At 41.2% G+C, this 19,544-nt stretch overlaps 2 protein-coding genes across 2 annotated transcripts; both read right to left on the bottom strand.

The window, feature by feature from the left end:
• Window positions 1-566: 566 nt before the first annotated feature.
• Window positions 567-9,236, bottom strand: pdp1 (pyruvate dehyrogenase phosphatase catalytic subunit 1). Its single transcript, XM_035671834.1, has 9 exons — window positions 9,113-9,236; window positions 6,297-6,561; window positions 6,027-6,194; window positions 5,604-5,815; window positions 5,213-5,294; window positions 4,289-4,383; window positions 4,001-4,169; window positions 3,689-3,907; window positions 567-2,955 (listed from the first exon to the last, which is right to left on the bottom strand). Exons 2-9 carry the CDS (start codon window positions 6,546-6,548, stop codon window positions 2,575-2,577), a joined length of 1,578 nt encoding a protein of 525 aa, XP_035527727.1. The 5' UTR covers window positions 6,549-6,561; window positions 9,113-9,236; the 3' UTR covers window positions 567-2,574.
• A 545-nt stretch (window positions 9,237-9,781) lies between these two features.
• On the bottom strand, window positions 9,782-19,219 carry tmem67 (transmembrane protein 67). The gene is given in 28 exon segments (XM_035672403.1): window positions 9,782-9,996; window positions 10,078-10,220; window positions 10,310-10,412; window positions 10,569-10,676; window positions 10,770-10,886; window positions 11,004-11,189; window positions 11,327-11,344; window positions 11,462-11,602; window positions 11,706-11,845; window positions 11,933-12,032; window positions 12,146-12,232; window positions 12,558-12,656; window positions 12,758-12,856; window positions 12,980-13,036; window positions 13,431-13,527; window positions 14,006-14,126; window positions 14,203-14,356; window positions 14,443-14,508; window positions 14,625-14,711; window positions 14,851-14,959; window positions 15,062-15,216; window positions 15,337-15,399; window positions 15,482-15,553; window positions 15,647-15,710; window positions 16,538-16,637; window positions 17,479-17,569; window positions 17,696-17,784; window positions 18,997-19,219. Coding segments are annotated over 28 exon segments (2,952 nt in total). The 5' UTR covers window positions 19,202-19,219; the 3' UTR covers window positions 9,782-9,915.
• Between the last annotated feature and the right edge of the window lie 325 nt (window positions 19,220-19,544).

The following is a 19,544-nucleotide window of genomic DNA, read 5'->3' as shown; positions in this document are numbered from 1 at the left end:
TCAATATGTAAGCAGCATTATACTGCTGTAGTTGGTTGAGTGGAGCTTCTTCCTGGAGCCAACATCTATTCAGTTTACTGTAATTTAAGACAAATAATAACAGCAAACTGCTTCATTTGAGATGTTGAAACTATGATATGTTTGGCATTTTTGCATGAAAAATTATTCTTCATTAAGCAGTTGTTAAAACAATCCATTAATGACTAATTAACTAGTTGTTTAAAGTAAAATAGTACATATAGTTAGTGATGTGCATCACATTTTAAAAAACTCTTGATATATTTTCTATGTAGATATCAGATAAAAAAAAAGTAATTAACTAATTCTGTGGGGTAAAAAGTAAAATGTCCCTTCCTATAAAGTAGAAGAACATGAAAATAAAGTATCAGTACCTCAAATTTTTACTCTGTAGTACATGTCTGCAGTTGAAGTGACCATTACACTGTAACCTGAGACTCTTCAGGTGGTTAAAGGTTAGCGGGACGTCCTGCTGCTTTCTGTGGTGTTGAAGTGTGTTCACTGCTGGCCAGCCTGTGTCAACCACAACACACAACAACAGTATGAAATGGTGTGTATTCAGTGTTTTATTAAACCATTCCATATACAAAACTTAACCCACATAAGTTACAATTTATACATACGATTGTAGATAAAGACATGTAACATACTGCTAAAGCTGAATAAATAATATTTAATATTAAACAGCTTCTTTGTTTCCAAATGTACATTCTGTTCATTCATCTGGGCTTAAATACACTTGAACACACAGCTTCGACCCCGTCATTAGTGTTTAACTGGAGAGTATCAAGAGAGTGTCTGTCATGAAAAATAAAATCCCAAACTGTAACAAAAATGTTACCCACACTGCTGTTGACCAATCAGAAAACAAACAAACAAACATAAGGCTTTTTAAACACGTGTCCCTTTTAACCCCACAAAGTTTGGAAAAGAACTACAAACTTTTATTTTACTCCAACTACTTCACAGCAGTAGCCAACAATATTGTGGAGGAGTTTGTCTGCTTAGAGTTTCACTTAACAGACATCATTCCTTCAGAAAAAAATAAAGTACAAAAAGCCAGGTATGTATCAGTCTACCTGTAGTGGTGCACAGTGCAAGTCTTCCAAGAGTTAATGGCTTGTTAGACTGTGCAGTCTGTAACCTATTAGATTTCAATCACTACCTCAGTGCTTCCCAAAGTTTTTGGCTTGTGACCCTTTAAAATAAAGAATTGTCTCAATTGATTATTCAAATTATTTCATTTAAGGACTGAAGGTTACAATATCCAGTATTAGATAAGTCAGAGAAAACAGAGTGTGTAACATAATTGTGTAACTATAATTACTATAATGTTGTGACCCCTGAGATTTATCTTGGGACTCACACAGGATGGGAACTATTAGACTATGAGTTTAAACTCTCAACTTTAATTTGAGAGTATTTACATCCACAGCAGATGCACCATGTAGCCCCAGTGTTCACTCAATATGAATGTAAACACTTTAAAGCTCAAAGTCAGCTCTTAAAGGTCCAGTGTGTAACACTGAGGATGATCTATAGGCAGAAATACAATATAATACTCATAGTTATGTTTTCATGAGAGTATAATCACCTGAAAATAAGAATTGTTTTGTTTTTAATCTACAGAGGGAGCAGGTCCTCTTCTACGGAGTACGCCATGTTTCTACAGTAGCTCAGAACAGTCAATCCAAACACTGGCTCTAGATAGGGCGGTGACATTATTTGCGAGTTTTCCGGCCACCGTAGTTTCTCCTTCGTGCTTGGAAAGGGGAGGGTGAAGCGAGGGAGTTGCAATGTGCAACTACACCGCTAGATGCCACTAAATCCTACACACTGCACCTTTAAACTCAATGCTGGAGTAAGCGTCATCCAAATACTGTTAGACTGCAGTGGAAATGCAGAACAAAATGTGTATGTTCAGAAAGTACTAAGAATATCTCATACAATGACATTTGCAGTGTAAATAAAACCAAAAAAATACCAGATGCAACAGTCCTCTATTGTAACATCAGCCTCACAGATGCAAATAACAAAACCAGACAGCAGAGAGTGTGGTGTTATAATGGCACAGCCCAGTTAGAGTCCATTTCAAACAAGTCAATGCTGCATCAACAAAGACTTCTTTACTAAAGTCCAACCTTCAACCTCTTTGGAATTTCTATCATTTCAACCCTGCTGAGTCTTCCAGCAGGCGAGGAGGTTGAATGTTTTGGCACGAAAATCAGTTTGTAACAGCGTCTTAGCCACGCAGAGAAGAGTGTATGAAACGGTTGACAGAGGATATTGGCAGCATAAATAAGGTTGTAAATAATGTTAACAGACAGTCCAGTTTTTAACTGAGATCTTCTCACTTCATACGGAACTGGATCTTCTCGAGCACTGCATACAAACTTACAAATTCTTTACATAAATAGAGTTAAAACAATTCATTCAGACTGCTGGACAGATATTTTCCTAATATGGCCTGTTTGTCCACAGTGTGCTTGTGTGCAGATCTTCAGTACGCAGTTACACACGTTTGGGTGTGTGTGTACTCCTCTTTATAACACCAGCTCAGGACTGCCCGTCCTGTCTCTGTGCTCCAATCACATGAGGGTTGAACTGAGAGATTATGATGGTGATGTCATCGCGGTACATGCGAGCCAGCTCCTCGGGCAGCGACAGCATTTTCGACAGCCTCTCGTGGTCAACCGTGCCAAACTCGTTGTTTCCCACCGCGTGCCGCATCAGGTGGGTCGCCGAGTTCTGATCCTCGAAAGCTGAGGACACGCGAGCCTTTCTCTCTTCGAGCAGCCCCTGCATCTGTCCCAGGGTGACCTTGTAGCCTCCGACTTTGAGGGGCTGACGCTGGTGCACCCCCGTTAAATATTCCCCCACAATACGAACTACTTCCTGTCTGTGGAGAGTCTCCCAGAGGCCGTCAGAGCCAATCACCTACACGGACAGACAGAGGAGAGTTGGGGTCAGAAAACACATGGTTGTAACATCAGATAAGCCTGACTCACATAATTACTGAGAAAATGAGGTTCATTACAAAACAGATAATCTTTCTTCACAAACAAAACCTTTGTCTGCAGATTTAGCCATACAACAAGCAATCATGAGCCTAGATGCAAGATAATTCCTTTTAAAAAAAGACAGCTCTGTTTTTTTGTCATTTTGTTTTGAAAAACACAGCTCACTCATTTTTGGAGTACAAAAAGATCCAAATGGGTGCAGCTCTTTTTTTTTTAGGAAACCATCTCGGATGAGCATAATTGTACAAACACCAGAATGAGGTGAGAAACCAGATCCACAATGTGTCTTAATGTCATTCTAGCGTTTTTGTAGAGGGTAGTAATTTCCTAGCCTGGTTCCAGACTTCTTAATGACAGCATCTCCATTCATTCAGCAGTTCAAACAGGTCGGGAGTTGCACCCACTGACGGTTGTTAACAGCTCTTGGGTAAACCGTTAAACAATTAAGAATGTGGATGTCATCTTCCTACATAGCTAGCTACATCTATGAAGAATTGTGACAGAAAAATGGCGACAAACTTGAATGAGATCCAAGAAGCTGTACGACCTGTCAGAAGTGGACTTGACAACTTTCAATGTGGTATATACGTTTGAAACTTTGTATTTTGGGAGAGGATTTGTAGGTGATGAAAATGTGCCTCCTCTCTCACCATGAAGCGATCCTGTGGCCGCAGTCTGTGGTACGTGATCTCAGGCTCAGCGGTCAGGTAAGGGGGTGTGTGGTAGTTTGGAGGGATAAACTTGGTGTGCTCGTTTTCGTGGAGCTGATCAGGTCCAGACTCCAACACACCCTTCTGCAGTTCAATGCTCCACTTGAACTTCACATCCCCAAATGCCCGAAATGGCATGAGGAGGCCAAGCAACCGGTCCTGATAAAGGAGACGACAGAAAGAGGGGAAGAGGATTTAATAAATGCTGTAACAACAACAACCACCAAAAAAGCTAATTAGTAGGTGTAGTACCTGTCGTATAACTGTCTTCCTCTCAGATGGAGGGTGTTCACCCCGTATCCGAGCCATCTCTTCCTCATTCTGGGCGCTGTGGTCATTAGAGAGTGTGTGAGCGCTGAAGGAGCCGTCCTCCTCCTGCACCCCCAACACTGCCCGAGCATCTCCTGCGTTGGCTATAAACCTTTAGGAACAGAGAGGGAGAAGAAGCAAGGCTGAAAAAAGGCTGCTAAAGATAGATAAAGTTATGCAACACTTGGATACATTGACAAGAATGTGTGTGCGTGTATTTTTTCTCCGTACAGGTCTGATCCATCGATGTGAGCCACGCAGGCCGTTGCTCCAGAAAAGGCCACTCTCAGAACCCAGTAGTGCAGGAAAGCATTCGGGTCTCCAACCTAAATGGCAAAATAACACCGTGAGCCTCCAGACAGGATATGGTTCATGGTTTAAATTACAGGGAGAGGCGAGGACACCTGAGCTCCTCTTAAATCTATAAAAGTAAATTTGGATGCTCACAATCTTTTTGTACTGCTGCCATGGGCCAAAGGCGATATTCAATCTAATATGTGAAATGGCACTCAAGTCCTGCACTCAGACAAAATTTAAAGACTTGCAATTTGATTCAGACTTCAGTGACTGAGACTCTGATGCAAGGCAACATATTTTTTAAGTCTTATCATGAACTTGTGCCCGATCATCTAGTTGTTAACAATGAAGGCTTACAAAAAATATGTACATGGAAATTCAAGATAAAGAGGAGAGGAAATTCAGCCTCAAAGCTTTGACTTCAGTTATTCAAACTTAACTAAATATCATGCAAATTGAGTTACAGATACTCAGACTTTAAAGGTTCAGGTTCATTTAGGAGGATCTATTGGCAAAAATGGAATATAATATGAATTACTGTTTTCTTTAGTGTATAGTCACCAAATAGAAATTATTGAATTTGTTACTTTAGAATGATCCTTTTATACCTACAGATACAGTGCATTATCTAAGAGACTATGAAAAAAAAAACTTGCTGAATAAAACCCAGAATAAACCCTCAAATCTGCAAACATGTACTGGTGTAAGAAGTCCTGTTAGGGATTTACAAAGCAAAGTTAAAGAGGAACTCAGATATTTACGGGACTGAGGGAAAACATGCGAGTTCCTCATTAACACAAGATGGCTTTAGTAGGACCACCAGCACTGTTTCACATTAAGACAGCAGACTGTTCCTACCTGAGCTTCCAAGGAAATGTCATTGTCCAGCCTCTTGAAGGCATTCATCAACGCTTCACGGGTATCTGGAACTTCGCCCGGGCTGAAAACAGAGACAGAGCAATATGTGTGCTGCAGATAAGAGAGGAAGGCAGAGGTCGAGAACAGAAACAGGCAACAGTAATATTGGCAAAACAACAGATGGGCCAGTGTTGGTGTGGGCATGTTGCTACAAGATACAGATGAAGATAAAATAAGAAACTAGGAAGTCCAGTTTGAAATGTTAACAAAAGCAGAGAACCTGAACAACAATTGATACCCTTTTGAAACTGGACTGTACAGCTCAAGAATGGTTTTAAGTATTCGGTAGAAATATTTTGGTGTATCCTCTGCCGTGTTTCTCTGTCCTCACCTGGTGAGATCTATTAGCTCCTGCCAGTAGGTTCGGAGGCTGTTGAAGTAGAGAGTCTGAGCCTCCCTGGTGAAGTAGTCGTTGGGGTGTTTGTGCCACTGCAGGATGGGACTGAGGGCCCTGCCAGCCTCCACTGCTGCCTCCAGCTCGCACAGTGTGTCGTGGGGCAGCAGAGACACCGCTATGTAGTAAAACAACCTCTCACTCAGAGCCTGGCAGAGAGCAGGAGAGTTAGAAACTTAAACAATTCCCAGGAGAAAACAATGTCAATGAAACAGGATACAGAATAAAACCAGATCTTCCACTTGCATTACACGTTTAAAATGTTCCTATATTAACTAGATACATATTGTCTTCTTTTACACTGTGCATCATGTATGCCTGCTTGCTGTTTGTTATATGTGATAACAGAGTTAGGATTACCTGTGCACATGCACATCCAGCATGACCATCAAACACACCCAGCAGCATTCCTCGTGTCTGCAGGCATGTGGCGGCACTTCGACGGTCTTCTATAGGAGCGTTGGCTGGCAGCTGATTACTCTCAAAACCCATCACGGATGACACATTCTTCCCATCGAACTCCGGCACCTAGAAACCCCAACACGTAGAAATGGTAAGATGAAAACATAAATACAGAGATGGTAAATACAAAAGAAGTGTTTTCTGTGTGCATGAATGAACCCCACAAACCTTGAAGCTGTACTCGTTGGCTTTCAGAATAGAGTTGACCTGCGGGGGGGTGAGGATGTAGCTGCGAAACACTGAGGTCGTTTGGTAACTTCTCGAGTGCTGGTGGCTCTGCCATACGCGAGAGGGCCGTCTTGAGGCAGGTCGCTGAGTGATGGGTCCTAGCTGGGACTGGTGTTGTTGGCATGGTAACAGACTGGAGGCCAAGGCCTTTGTACGGGGAAAACCCCTGAGCAGCTGAGATGTCACAGGCATGGCTGAAGGCGCACTGCAGACACATACACAAACAGACAAACAGATATTCAATGCAGAGCTCAGAGGCTTTTATCAAGATGGAGTCATCTACAGCAGTGGTTCTCAAAGTTCTTCTGTTGTGCCCCCACTCAGAAGCCCAAAGTAGTTCACGCCCCCCAGTGATCGTGGGGCTATTTTTTTGCATAAATCCTATTCTTTTAACTTAGTATCACTGCATGTTTGTCCCACCTGCAGTGAGAAACACTGATCTACAGACAACAGAGTTTTCTCTTTATGCACCATTAATCAAAGAGTCAGATCAGAGAGATGTTATGAGAGGAGGTTCAGAAGGTAGGACAGGTTGGCAGCAGGGCCTTAAATGAATAAAGGACTTGGTGTCTAAATAGCCCAACAATACCAACCCACCATACAAGAGAGTAACATTTGAAACCGTAACATTTTCATATTTATTTACTGCCCAATCTTTGGTATTTGCCCTTTTACACCTTTAAAATCCTGCTGGCCACTGCTCACATCTTTTTCCTGTGACCAATTTTGATCAAATCAGATCAATGGTTTAAACAGGTTGTTGATTAACTGCCTATTGTTCTGGAGAACTCTGGAGAAACCTAAACTTCTGGAAACAGACATCCCCTTTTATTTCCTTCCTGGAAAGTTATTGAGCCATTAAACATTAAACACAACTGAATGTTATTCCTGTGTGGTGAACCACAGTGTGTATATATATATATGAGGTTATCTACCTGGAAATTTAAGAGTAAGACAAAAACGTTTTTAAAAATGTGACAGAGAATGAGTGACAACAATGGAATAACGTTGGCCAGTAAAATGCTGGCAGGTAGAAAACAACAGATGGGAGTGAGGAGAAAGGAAAAGGAGATTAGGGATGGAGAGCACAGTGGTAACGGTGGTGTATGTGTGTGGAGATCTTTTAATGCCTCTGTTAAAAGTGATTTTATCATCATCATTACATTAGTGCAGCATTTTCTAGCTACTTACACACAGTATGAAATATACAAGTGGTTGGTAGATTTGCTTCAATCACCAGCCAAAAAAAAAAAACAATGGTCATATATTGAGGTGGCTGGTACAATTTGAATATTCACCAACCAAAAAAGTGAATTTTACACCCTGATAACACACACAGCTGCAAAGTTATCCACCCAGGTAAAACTAACGCAGTCTAATGCAATGCAATAAATCCTGCCCTCAGTAAGGTTATTAACTATGTCTTAAAATTGCTTTAGAGAAGTGTTGATTTGACTTTTAGATCACTGCAGTGCTGCTGAATTGCATTGTGTTACACTGACCGGCCTTTTTATTACTTTGTCAAACCTATCTCTATAAATAGGGAAGGCTAAAAAGAAAACACCTCTCTGTATTATGCAATACAGTTCAACAGCAGGACAAATGACATCCTCCAAAATGATCATAGAGTTGAATGAACTCTTCTCTCAAAACAGATCCTTCATGAAGATATGGTGGGACGTTTGTATGAGATTACATCAGTTGGTGTTGGGTCTGTTTGTAAAACTTAAACTGAAATGTATTTAGATTTCCTCTGATTTAAATATATTGCATGCACATTCTGCTGAACATCCTGCTCAATGTGCATTCAGTGCAGAGGACGTCAAACCTAGGAGATATTAATAATAACATAGAGATATTATAGAGCCTTTTGCAAAAATACAGCAACAACGGCTGACTTTTGATAGTTTCAGAACAGGTCACAAGAAAATGTGTATAGTGGAATGGGACCACCGGAGCATGTACTGGGGTCTGGCTTCAGTTACAACCCTGCTCTCTTCTCCAACTACAGGTCAGCCGGGCTACACACCAAGACTAAAAATAACCTTTGGCAAGAATCTCAGCCCTGACATTTAGATCCTGAGAAATGTTCTGTCTGGTCATGACCCAGTGAACTGGATCCTGACTGCGTCTCTCCATATAATCTGTCCTCATTGCTTAAGTAGGTAAGTTAAGTGCAGCCCGTCAGGTGGAGGTGAAGGTGGAGGGGGGATCTCCTATTAGTGAGTCTGCTTCTGGAGAGAGATGCAGAAGTTCAGGTGATGTCTGCTCAGGTAGAAATCTATGCAGCTGCAACCGTGTTGTGTAGCAGTAAGCTGGGCAAACTCAGACTGTGTATGAGTCAGACAGACCACAGAGGGCCCGTCCCAGCTCTGAGCTCTGCAAGAAAGTTGCCATATTTGTTGACATTAAGACCCTCTCTCTCTCTTTCTCTCTCTCTTTCTCTCTCTCCAGCTAGCAGCAGAGGAAGTCTGCACAACCGTGAGCGAATAGCGAGAACCTGAGATCAGTCTCAGAGCTGAAGGAGGCTCCCAAACAGCAATGTAACAGATATTAACATTAGCTCTGCGATGGATACGACGTGCGTCAGTTAACCAGGCAGCCCAAAAACATCCATGCTAATAGAGGCTAGTGGTGTCTAGGTTACACCCAGCAACAACCGTCCAACTGGGTAACGTTAGCTCACGTTAAACACCGCGGCAACGGCTGGAAACACACCTAACAGTCGACAAATGAGCAGAGAAAGTCAGACTAACCTTAACCGAAGGATGTGAAGAAGTTGTGGAAGTTCATGGCTGAACACCGTCCCCTCCGGTCTGTCTCATCCTGGAGCGCCGCACCGCGACCTGGACGCTGATTGGCTGAGCTCGGACAGCCGCGATGACGTCAGGTCACGCCCATACGTAAGAAAAGGGGCCTTTTAAAAATCAGAGCTGCGGCTTTTATTGACCCCACAAACAGAGTATATGAAGAGGAGGAGGCCAGTGTTGATATGATAGGAATACTGTGACAACCTCTCTCTGTAATCTGCAGCAATTGAGGGATTGTTACGGCATAAAATAACCAGATATATATGCATAAATCATTTAAAAACCAATGCTGCCATCAAACAGTCTTGCTCAGTGTTTTGCAGCATCGTCCACAATATCGTAATATACCTAAAAATGATAAAATGTTATATTGGTGTCTGAGGGCTGACACATTTATATAGTCTCACAGTGTATGCCATCACTCACTTCTAATTTCTTTACATAAAGATTTTCTTTATGTCATCTTAGGAGATTCCATTATCGGAAATACATTTGGCGGAGAAATTGTGTTTTATTACAAATACTTTAAAAAAATAAAACACAAAACAATACTGTCAAAACACATATCAAAATATTTTAATCAATAAAAACGAAATCTTTACAAAAATTAGCATATTTACATCATGGAACAGCAGTGAAAATAGAAAAGAAAAGTACAAAAAAAAAGAGCTGCACAAGCTGTGAACAGTAAACATGAAGAAGATGTGAAATGCAACTAAACAACACTGACACTACCAATTACTATCATTTCAAATCAGAAATCTATCGTCCACCAGAGTCTTGTTGACGAGGTTCCTCCTTCCGAGAGCGTTACGTATCAAGCGAAATATCTGTAATAAATGAGATGGTTTTCAATATGTTTTATTTTAGAACAGTGAAGTTAACATACTATATACACACTATATACTGACCATTTGCTGTACATATGTAAGCACAGCTGCCAGCACAAAGCTCTGAGATCCGAGGTCGACAACACAGAAGAACAAAGTGTCAAAGATCAGCAGCGTGGCCTCGTTTCCATAAAACAGCACATCACTGAAGGAGTGGGCCTCATCTGCAGCGAGAAATGCAAGCAGACATCATTATATTTACATATATGTATGTAAACAAACAGTAATTTACAACCTTCCAAAAGGTCATTACCGTTGTAAAAGATGCTTTTTTCATTGGGTTCAAGGAACTCCATCCCTATGACCCTCTCAAACATCAGCTTGTCCTTCACTATATAGTCCATGTCAGAGTGGGCCTGAAGTAAACAACGCAACATTAGAGACAGAACCAGCTCATCTGTATGAAATATGAAAACAACTCATATACTTTAGAATCTAACAAATGAATTGATATACAATCAGGTCAAATCAAATTCAGCTTGGTGTGAGTTCATCTGAGCATTTGTACTAACATGGTCTATAATGGATCCCAGGAAGTGGTTCATGGTGTGGTAGGCTCTGGCGTTCTGCTCAAACTGGTTAGCCGAAGATGCATCAATCAGCCGTGATGGCCTGTTCCTCTGGAGCAGAGGAGACAAGCAATTAGGAATGTTTTTTTTCTCTTGGTTTGTTAGTTTATAGCTCAATTACAACACAACAGAGAGAGCACACACCCTGTTGAGCGGCTCTCGTATCCTCTCATACTGCGACCGCAGACGGTTGGTTAGAGACACCTGAAAGGTCTGGATCTCTGTGTTGGGAAGTAGACCTCTCTGACCACACAGGGACTCCTTGAGACAGAGTAAGACAGAGAGGAAGTCAGAAAGAGGATGGATATGATGTGAAATCAATAGTTTCATAAATATCTACAACTACTAAGACAACATGAAGTCTGTCAGTGTACATACACTCTCTCTTTTCAGATTGTTGTTCATTTCCTCCATGTTTGTATCTGCATGCCCATGTACTGAACGCCCATGAATGTAGTAGCCAAAACAACGGTGAGATAACAGCAGCACAGAAAATCTAGTAGAACACAGACAAGAGCTAAAATCTCAGTACCAACGCATTCACATACGGATAAATTCGTTCTTCTTAGAATATGATCATCCCCCCAATTCTTAACTTACACCGTTCACTGGATGCGCAGCCAAGAGATGCCGTACACAAACACCTCGACGGATCCCTTGATCCCTCCCGCAAGCGGGCTCAGCCCCGGAAACGGACCCACACGCGTGAAGAAAATCACCTGTAATGATAAATTATCTTTTAAAAGGAGCTCTCCACACTTGTACTGTATATTTACTTGATTTCTGAAGATAGACGGGGAGAGGTGAGAGATCAAAGGGAACGGTGGCAGTTTTACCTGCAGAACTCCGATGCAAAGCCACAGCGTGGCTGCAAGACCGTAGCGCAGCATCAGGCTGTATGAAGGGGTGTACGCCTGTGTGGAGCGCTCTAACGTTGGCCAGGGATCCCTCAGGGCCAGGTTAGAGAATCCTAGCACCTGGATAAAGCAGGGTGACATGTCAGAAATGACGAAAAAGGGACGTGACAAAGATTGCAAAAAAGAACAGAGTGTAAGAGTTGATGTGACATGTGAGATGTACTTCAAGAAAGAAGAGCACAGCCATGATCTGAAAAGTTGGGCTGATCTTGCGGATGGTCTGGATCTCGTTCCATTCATTGGCCACAAAGTAGGTCCTCCAGATGCTGACTGGAGAGGGGTCACGTTTCGCCTCACCAGTAGCTGAAACAGCAGGGAATACGGTGAAGGGAATAAAACAGCTGCTGGATAATTACTTCTTATGAATACTGCGAGTAAATATGTTTGTACCTTGCACAGGCCTGCTGGCTTTGGTTCGTGGCCTCTCCCAGTCAATAAAGAATATATCAACTGACACCTGAAGGATCAGCTTGTGGAGAAACTGGATAGCCTGGATACAAATACAGCAAAACCAAACGTTTTTAAATATTCCTAATAGAAGCACAAAATCTATCTTTTAAAAACAATACTGCTAATTTTACATCTTTCCAGTAGGTGTCTAACCTTGAGAGCGAAGGCACAACCAATGTATGTCACAAACTGCTCCTCCTGAGCAGGTAGTGGTAACAGCACTGATACAAACTGTTGGGCCTAAACAGACACAAACACAAATTAATCCCAGAAACCAGCAAATATTAATCACACCTAAATCTGTGCATTCAAAAGAAATGTTCAGGCAAACAAGGTAAAGGAGGAAAAAGACTTGCCTTTAACGTCTAAAGAGTGCAGAGAGGAAAAGAAAAGTCCATGCAAAGACAAAAGAAAAACTGTGTGTTTTAAAAAGAAATACAGTTAAAGTGTCTCAAATGAAAAAGCTGCAGAGAGAAGATACTGGTACAAACATTAAAGACCACTCAGGTATCACAATCATCCTCTATGAGCCTATAAAAGAAAGGCCCAAAGGAATTAGACTAACCTTGTAAAAGATGAGCCAGTAAAGTCCAGTTCCCACAGTGACGGCGAAGAAAACATTGGCCAGATCTCCAGCATAAAACAACAAAAACTTCAGCATAGTCTGAGGCGGAAGGAGGGAGAGACTAACATTACTTCAAATTCAAACCAACATACTGTATGTATTTAAGAGGCTCAAATATTGACATGTTCCAGGCGCAGTACCTCCACATCAATGAGCGGAGAGGCGATCCTCCTCTTCCAGCTGACTGTCTTCAGCAGAGAGTAGAGCACGGCCACACCACCCATCACACCTAGAGCAGTCTGTGCACATACAAAAATATCAGAGCCACAGATGATACTGTGTCACTGCGTGCACATAAACACTGAAAATCACCATCATACATAAGAAATTCCCCGTTTTCTGTCACGTTCATCCATACTCACATCTGTCTTAGCGCGAGCCTCGTTCTGATCCATCTCATACTCCACAGAAAACGTTATCTATAAAGAGATACATTTGTTCAATACATAAGCAGACCAATAGCTTGTTTTTGAGATGAATAAAGAGACAGAAATGTTTTTATTCCAACAGAAAGCCCGCTGAGAAAACAATCTTACTGCAACTTCATTTTTGAGATTGAGACCATCAGCTAGTTGTGTGTGTGTGTGTATTGCTATCTCTGTGAGGCTCAATTTCAGTTTTATACCATTGTAGTGACAACTGACTACTCCAAAGGACTGTTTGAAGGTTAGGTTTTAAGTTTAGGTTAGGATTGGGGTTAGGGTTGTGGTAAGGCATTCAGTTGTGATGGTTGAGGGCTAGAGAATATGTCTGTATTTCAGTGAGAGTCCTAGATGTACAAACACCTCTGTGTGTGCGTGCGTGTGTACTTACAGACACAGTTTGTGTATCGATGGGAACATCTCCGTAGGTCACAGTCATTAGAGGGGGGAACACCTGTCCTTCCTGGGTTCGTGGAACCAGCTGAAACCTACCAAACACACACACTGACACTGTTAATGTCTCACAAAGCAGTTACAAACAGAAGCCTTCACTTTTTTGTCATGGTGATGCACACATTGTGATGGAGCTGTTATGGGAATTGTTTTGAAAATGCTCATGTGCTTGTAGCTGCCAAAACATAAAGTATATGCATGATGGAGTATAACCTAAGAATGTGATGACATTATTTAAGGATAAAAGCTGCTCCGAGAAGCTTCTCTCTGTGTGTCTGTGTAAAATGATCCAATTTATATATCAACTGCACGACAACTGTTGTCAGGTGAAGACTGCAAGCACATAATTTGTGTTCTGACCTTAATGATAAACATGCACCTGCTTGTAAAAAACAGTGATATTCGAGTATATGCTGCAGTGCAACCAATTTCTCTCCAATCTCATGTGCATCTTTCCGTAAATGGAGGCTTTTGTTTGCAACTATTGTTTCTGTTTGCCACGACAGAGCCCACCTTATTTTGACACTGCTGGCTACACGGATGACTTTAGGCGGGGAAGTCATGCTCTTCTCTCTTCCACTCAGCGTGTCAACAAGAAACATACGTCGAGACAGGTACCAGTTCTTCATGCTCTCTGGAAATAGATCAAATATATCAAAGCAATGCGCACACACAAATGTATGCAGACACACAAAAAAATTGAATCCCACCTTGGTTGATGAAGCGTCCATTATATTGCTGGTTATAGACTAGTGTAGGCAGAGGGAGTAGTTTAGTGTTCTCTCCTCCACCAAGATCCATAAACACATCATAGAACAACGGCTCTGGATGGGTATCCAACAGCTTCGCTACTGAGAGATCACACTACACACACACAGCTTATATTACAACTGGGATTGCAGGAGAGATTGTGCACCGTCTCTGAGCTAAATGAAAGAAGAAACACTCACACTTTGTTGGTAAGCGGTTCCAAAGCTGAAGGCTGCAGCCTGTTTGGTGGTTGTATCTGGACAAAGCTAAAAGAGAAGGAGAGAAGAAGGGACATGGTGTGGAGTAATTAACAGCCTCCTATATGTTTACGGTGGGAAATAATGATTGGGATTTGGCCCGACCAAGTTGTTTGGCATCTTACCTGGAGATTACTTCCTCCTACGGGTTCCCATCTGAGGAACTCTCCTCTGACGTTGTAAACAGCAGCAATCAGCTTAATGTCAGTGTTCTGCCAGATAAACAGAATATGTCAATTAAAAGAACATGTTATTAACCTAGTAAGTTTATTGCTCAATTTGTTTTTATAGTGCTATTATTTCTAGTTCTTCCGTTGCTATGTTCCTTATCGTGATAACTTGAAGACTTACCTTGTTTCTTCCTCTGAAACTGAACCCAATAGGAACAGGATCGGTCTGAAGCACTCGACTGGCCAGTCCTGGTTCGTCACCATAGTAAAGCCATGGCAGATTATTTCTCCTGGAGAAAGAGTGACCAAAGTGCTTACTATGCATTCTGGGTGAAAAAAACCCTGCAAAGACTGCACAGTATATACACATATGCCATGATAGTGCTGATTACCAGTAAGAAATGTCTTGAGTTGAGCTCATAGCAGCTCTGGATCTAAAGATGGTGTTAAAGAGACCACAGGCATCTGTGGACAAGCCGCTGAAGGAGTGCATGTTCATGACACACATGTTCCCAAGAGACTGACATGCCGTCAGGTTGGAGAAGACCTGTAACCACACAACTTGTTCAAGCAGCTGAAACACACACATAATGTTTAAAGCAAAATGTTTGGTTATGAACACCACAACTTGCTCCCTATGATGTCAGATAAAGAAAATTGGAATTACGAGGCAGGCTGCTGACGAGGAGTACAAGTTGTTGACGAACCAGGCGGACTGGATGCTGACCTTCTGCAAAAGGAACAGAACAGACAAAACAACTCAGAATACACCAAAATAAAGTGAGCAAGTGAAAGAAGAGAAGGAGACTCACCAACTGAGCATAGTTGACACTGGGATTCACATTGGTGGAGAGGCTGCCTGGAGGGATACATAATCCTCCTGCCTGGAATCACATACCAACCATTGATGATACATATATCCTATAAGTTACTGAATGGTGTGTGTATGATGGGTTAGGAAGAGGGTCAGAGCTCACCAGGACATTAGGAGGGTTACAGTCACAGGAGGTGTTAATGAAGGTGGCCTGACATCTCTCACACCTGAAAGACAATTATTAAAACGGTTTCATCCCTTTTATACTGTACAAAGTAAACCTGGAATCAAGTCAAACTGTATTCAAACTCAGTCAGCACAAAACCAGTGGTAAGAGAAAGTAAGCAGGCATAAGCCATTTGTAAGAACAAACTAAATCAAATCTGTCCTTGCAATATTGGGAGCCACAAACTAGTGCTTATGAGAGGCACAGAGGGTTGAAGACAGGGAAGACACACTGGGGACATGAGATGTGGAACAACCATAAGTCAAGCTGAAAATGATGAGAGGTGCCAGAGAGATAGAAACATAACAAGAGACACATTTAAATGAGGTTCTTTTGACAAACTTTTGACCTTCAATCCATAAATCAATGGAGGATCTGCACTGATTTAACTTCCTCATTGAACTGTGGGTTTGTGCCGGGGTCCTTATCTATTAGATAACGTGGACACTTCATGGAGAAGACATGGATTCTTCTTAAAGATTCTTTAACACAATTACTATTTGTTTAGCTTTAGAATGTTCACATTAGTATAAAATCACAATACTCCCTTCAAAATGTTTATTTTTGTGTCTGCTATGCGGCAGATCAAATAACCAAGTAAAAGACTGCAGTCACTTAGTATTGACTTTCGTAGAGCTGAGGGAAGAATGGTCAACATTGGAGCAGTAAAGACTGAGATATCCTGAGTTTAAGCTCCAAAACCAGTGGATCTACAATTTACATTGCATAAAACATTTAGTGTTAGAACCTTCCTGCCTGGTTAATGTGTGAACCTGCATGAAACAGCTGGATATGTCAGTGTTTCCACTGTATGGGATAAATACGTACCTGTCTCCATTGCTGTTTGGTACAGCCAAAGCAGGGGCATTTCGATTACACGTTTCACACCTGGCCTCATCCAGAAGGTTTCCATTGACATCTCTCTCCACTGGAAAACATAACCCATATTCAGCCACTTATACATAAAACACACAATTAACTGTTGCCTCACTGTGTTAAATTTGCAGCAAGCATGATTGCATATCTGCAATAAAAATGAATGTTCTGCCTCGTATTCACTTTCGAAGTGTAACGATACCATCCATCAGTGGACTAATACACATATACATACATATATGTGAATATATATATATATATATATATATATATACACATATACGGTATAAAGGAGAAACACTGCATGCTATATTATGGGCCTTTTATTGGCAACACAATTAGAAATGTCAGAGTTGTAGAGAAGCGTTGGGGTGGGGAACCTAAAATGGCACTATAACACCCCCTTGTGGCATAACATGAATATATTAAATGCAAATAGGGTACTGAAATTAAATTCAATTTAAAAAGGTATCAATAAGATTGGTGATTTATTCAATGACAAAGGTATGTCAAGTTTTCAGGCATTGTGACACCTCTTTGACCTGTCTGGCTCATATTTGTCTCCAAGCTTCCCATTCACCCTTTAATGAACTGGATAAACTCTCTCCCCACCAGAGGGATTTATATCAGCAACATACTCCAAACTATGTGGATAAGAGAAGAACCTGTCTGTGCTAAGTCAGAACATGGAAGAGAGACTTGATGAAGACATATTTTGGGATATGATTCTAAGACTCCAAACCACCAACTTATTAATTTTAAGTTGTTTTTAAGGGATGTTGCCATTGAGGGGGATGGTGGAGGGAGGGATTTATATGTATGCAAAACCTTTCAATTATTTCTACCTGTCACTTCTTGCCTCCCATAAATTAGTCGTGTCACTGGTCACTCACCCAGGACACTGCCTTGTGGGCACTTGCAGTTCCCCTCCTCGGTGAGACCGCCCGGACAGCGAATACACTCAAACCCGCCTTTAGTTACTGCCTGTAAAGAAAGACAACGTGTCAAGAAAGCATTATCACAAATGGTATTATAAACTGTTTGTGTATTATTTGCAGTTTAATGTGACATGAACAGCAATAAAAGACATTAAAGGTAAATTGCACATACAGGCTTGTCAGTGGGACACAGCTGACAAGTAATGGACCCCTTATCAGTGGTGAGAGTTTGATACCCGGTTTTGCAAATGCAGCTCAGTCCTGCAGAGAGAGAGAGAGAGAGACCAATACAAACAGTACATACAGTTAGTGGGAACAGAGCATGTTCAGTGTTGAGTTCTGAGGTATCAGCTCACAAAGGCCAGTGGTTGAAAAAACTAAAATAAATTAACACCTAAAAACACCACCTGCCCCTCGCTTTAATTTATATAGCACCTTCCTTAACAAGATTACAAAGTGCTTTACAGAAAAAAAACAGCAGATTAAAAACAAAAATACAATAGGGCGAGTATCAATTAATTCATAAGTCAATCGACAGAATTTTTTTTTATACTTTGAGGATCAGTTCACAGCAAAATGCCAAACATCTCACCCAGTCCCAGCTTCATATTAATTATTTATGAGAACTTTCTGCTTTTCTTTGGCTTACGTGATGGTAAACTGAATATATTTTGGTTTTGCACTGTCAATGACACTGCTTTAGAAAATTGAGATGGACATTTTTCACTATTTTCTGACATTTCAAAGGCCGAACTAAAACGTATGGATAATGAAAATAATCAGCTGTTTTTCTTTTAAACAAATGAAGAAATTGGGTTGATTAATGCATAAAGGTGGAATACAGTTTAGCACTTTCTTTGACTCTTGATTCTGTACATTTTAGCCGTATCATGAGACATATTGACACGGGGAAATATTATTAACATTAAAATACATTCTGGATATAGATTTCAGCCACATTGCCCAGATCTTCAGTCGTCTATGGTTGCAGGCATTGACTTCACCCCATATTAATCCAAACAGCACACTGTGAATCATGTTTCAGGGGAGGATTGCCCCTTTAATGGTCCTCTAACCCAGAGGTTGTCTCACCTACGACCCACATCTTCTCATGGTCAAAATCACTTTTTAAACCAAGCAAATGTATTTTTAAAACAGGCTGGAAGACACATATAAAATGCCATTATGACCTTTTTTAACAGACATTTGTGTCAGACATCAGATAGCTAACCAACTAATTAAAATGTTGTTGTTCCCCCCTACACACACACACATGCTCTGATCTTAGCTTTGTAAATATCGTCGTCCTTTGCACCTCGCCAGCTCGCTGTTACCTTACCCATTGTGGTTTCTTTGGGTCGTGCGCGGCGGGAACAGCTCAAAGTTAAAGTTAATTTGCTCTTTAAAGACTAATGCCACTTTGCAGCCTCAGTAAATCAGTTCTCGGGATGTTGTGTGTGTGCGTTAACCGACCTGTTGTGCTCCGTTGCTGGTTTAGACCGCACCTCGCACACGAGAGACTCGAGATATCGAAGAATTCCTCCACACTACAGTCTGTCGGAGCCTTATAGGGCACGATAAACTGCTGGCAGTTCAGTAAACCACTGTATATTACAAGGAATAATGTCAGAGGCACTTTGTGTCCGTTAACAATGAACGGTAGCGTCCCCGTCGCCATGGTAAACAACGGTCTTCCTTTTACCCACAATCCCATTCCTCTTGCGTGATGACGTTGACACCAGATTTATGTGTGCGTCGCAAAAGAAAGAGAAGAAATGACATGGTTGGTTAAATGCTAAATGTCGGCCAATTTAATTGTAATTTCAGAAACTTTTTAGTATAATAGAGTAATATGATTTACAAAAAAAAAAGCCCTATCCCTTAAATTTAATTCATTAAATTCCGTTTTTCAGTCTCATGTCTGTTTTGTTTGTCTTTTATGCGTCTGATCTTGTTTGTATTTTCTATCAGGTTTGTTTAAGCCATGGTGTTTGTACATGTATATTTGTGTGATAAAAAAA

This window comes from Morone saxatilis, unplaced genomic scaffold, assembly GCF_004916995.1.
Source record: "Morone saxatilis isolate NCDOM2014 unplaced genomic scaffold, NCSU_SB_2.0 Contig24, whole genome shotgun sequence".
NCBI lineage: Eukaryota > Metazoa > Chordata > Actinopteri > Moronidae > Morone > Morone saxatilis.
The sequence above is the reverse complement of the archived record's forward strand: the minus strand, read 5'-3'. Positions and strand labels throughout refer to the sequence as shown.

Excerpts from the sequence above, each read along its gene's own strand:
- pdp1 (XM_035671834.1), bottom strand. The coding sequence starts at position 6,548 with ATGCCTGTGACATCTCAGCTGCTCAGGGGTTTTCCCCGTACAAAGGCC. Across the intron at positions 6,195-6,296 it reads CCAACGAGTACAGCTTCAAG|GTGCCGGAGTTCGATGGGAA; the intron begins GTTTGTGGGGTT and ends TGGGGTTTCTAG. Across the intron at positions 5,295-5,603 it reads GAGCTAATAGATCTCACCAG|CCCGGGCGAAGTTCCAGATA; the intron begins GTGAGGACAGAG and ends CTCTGTTTTCAG.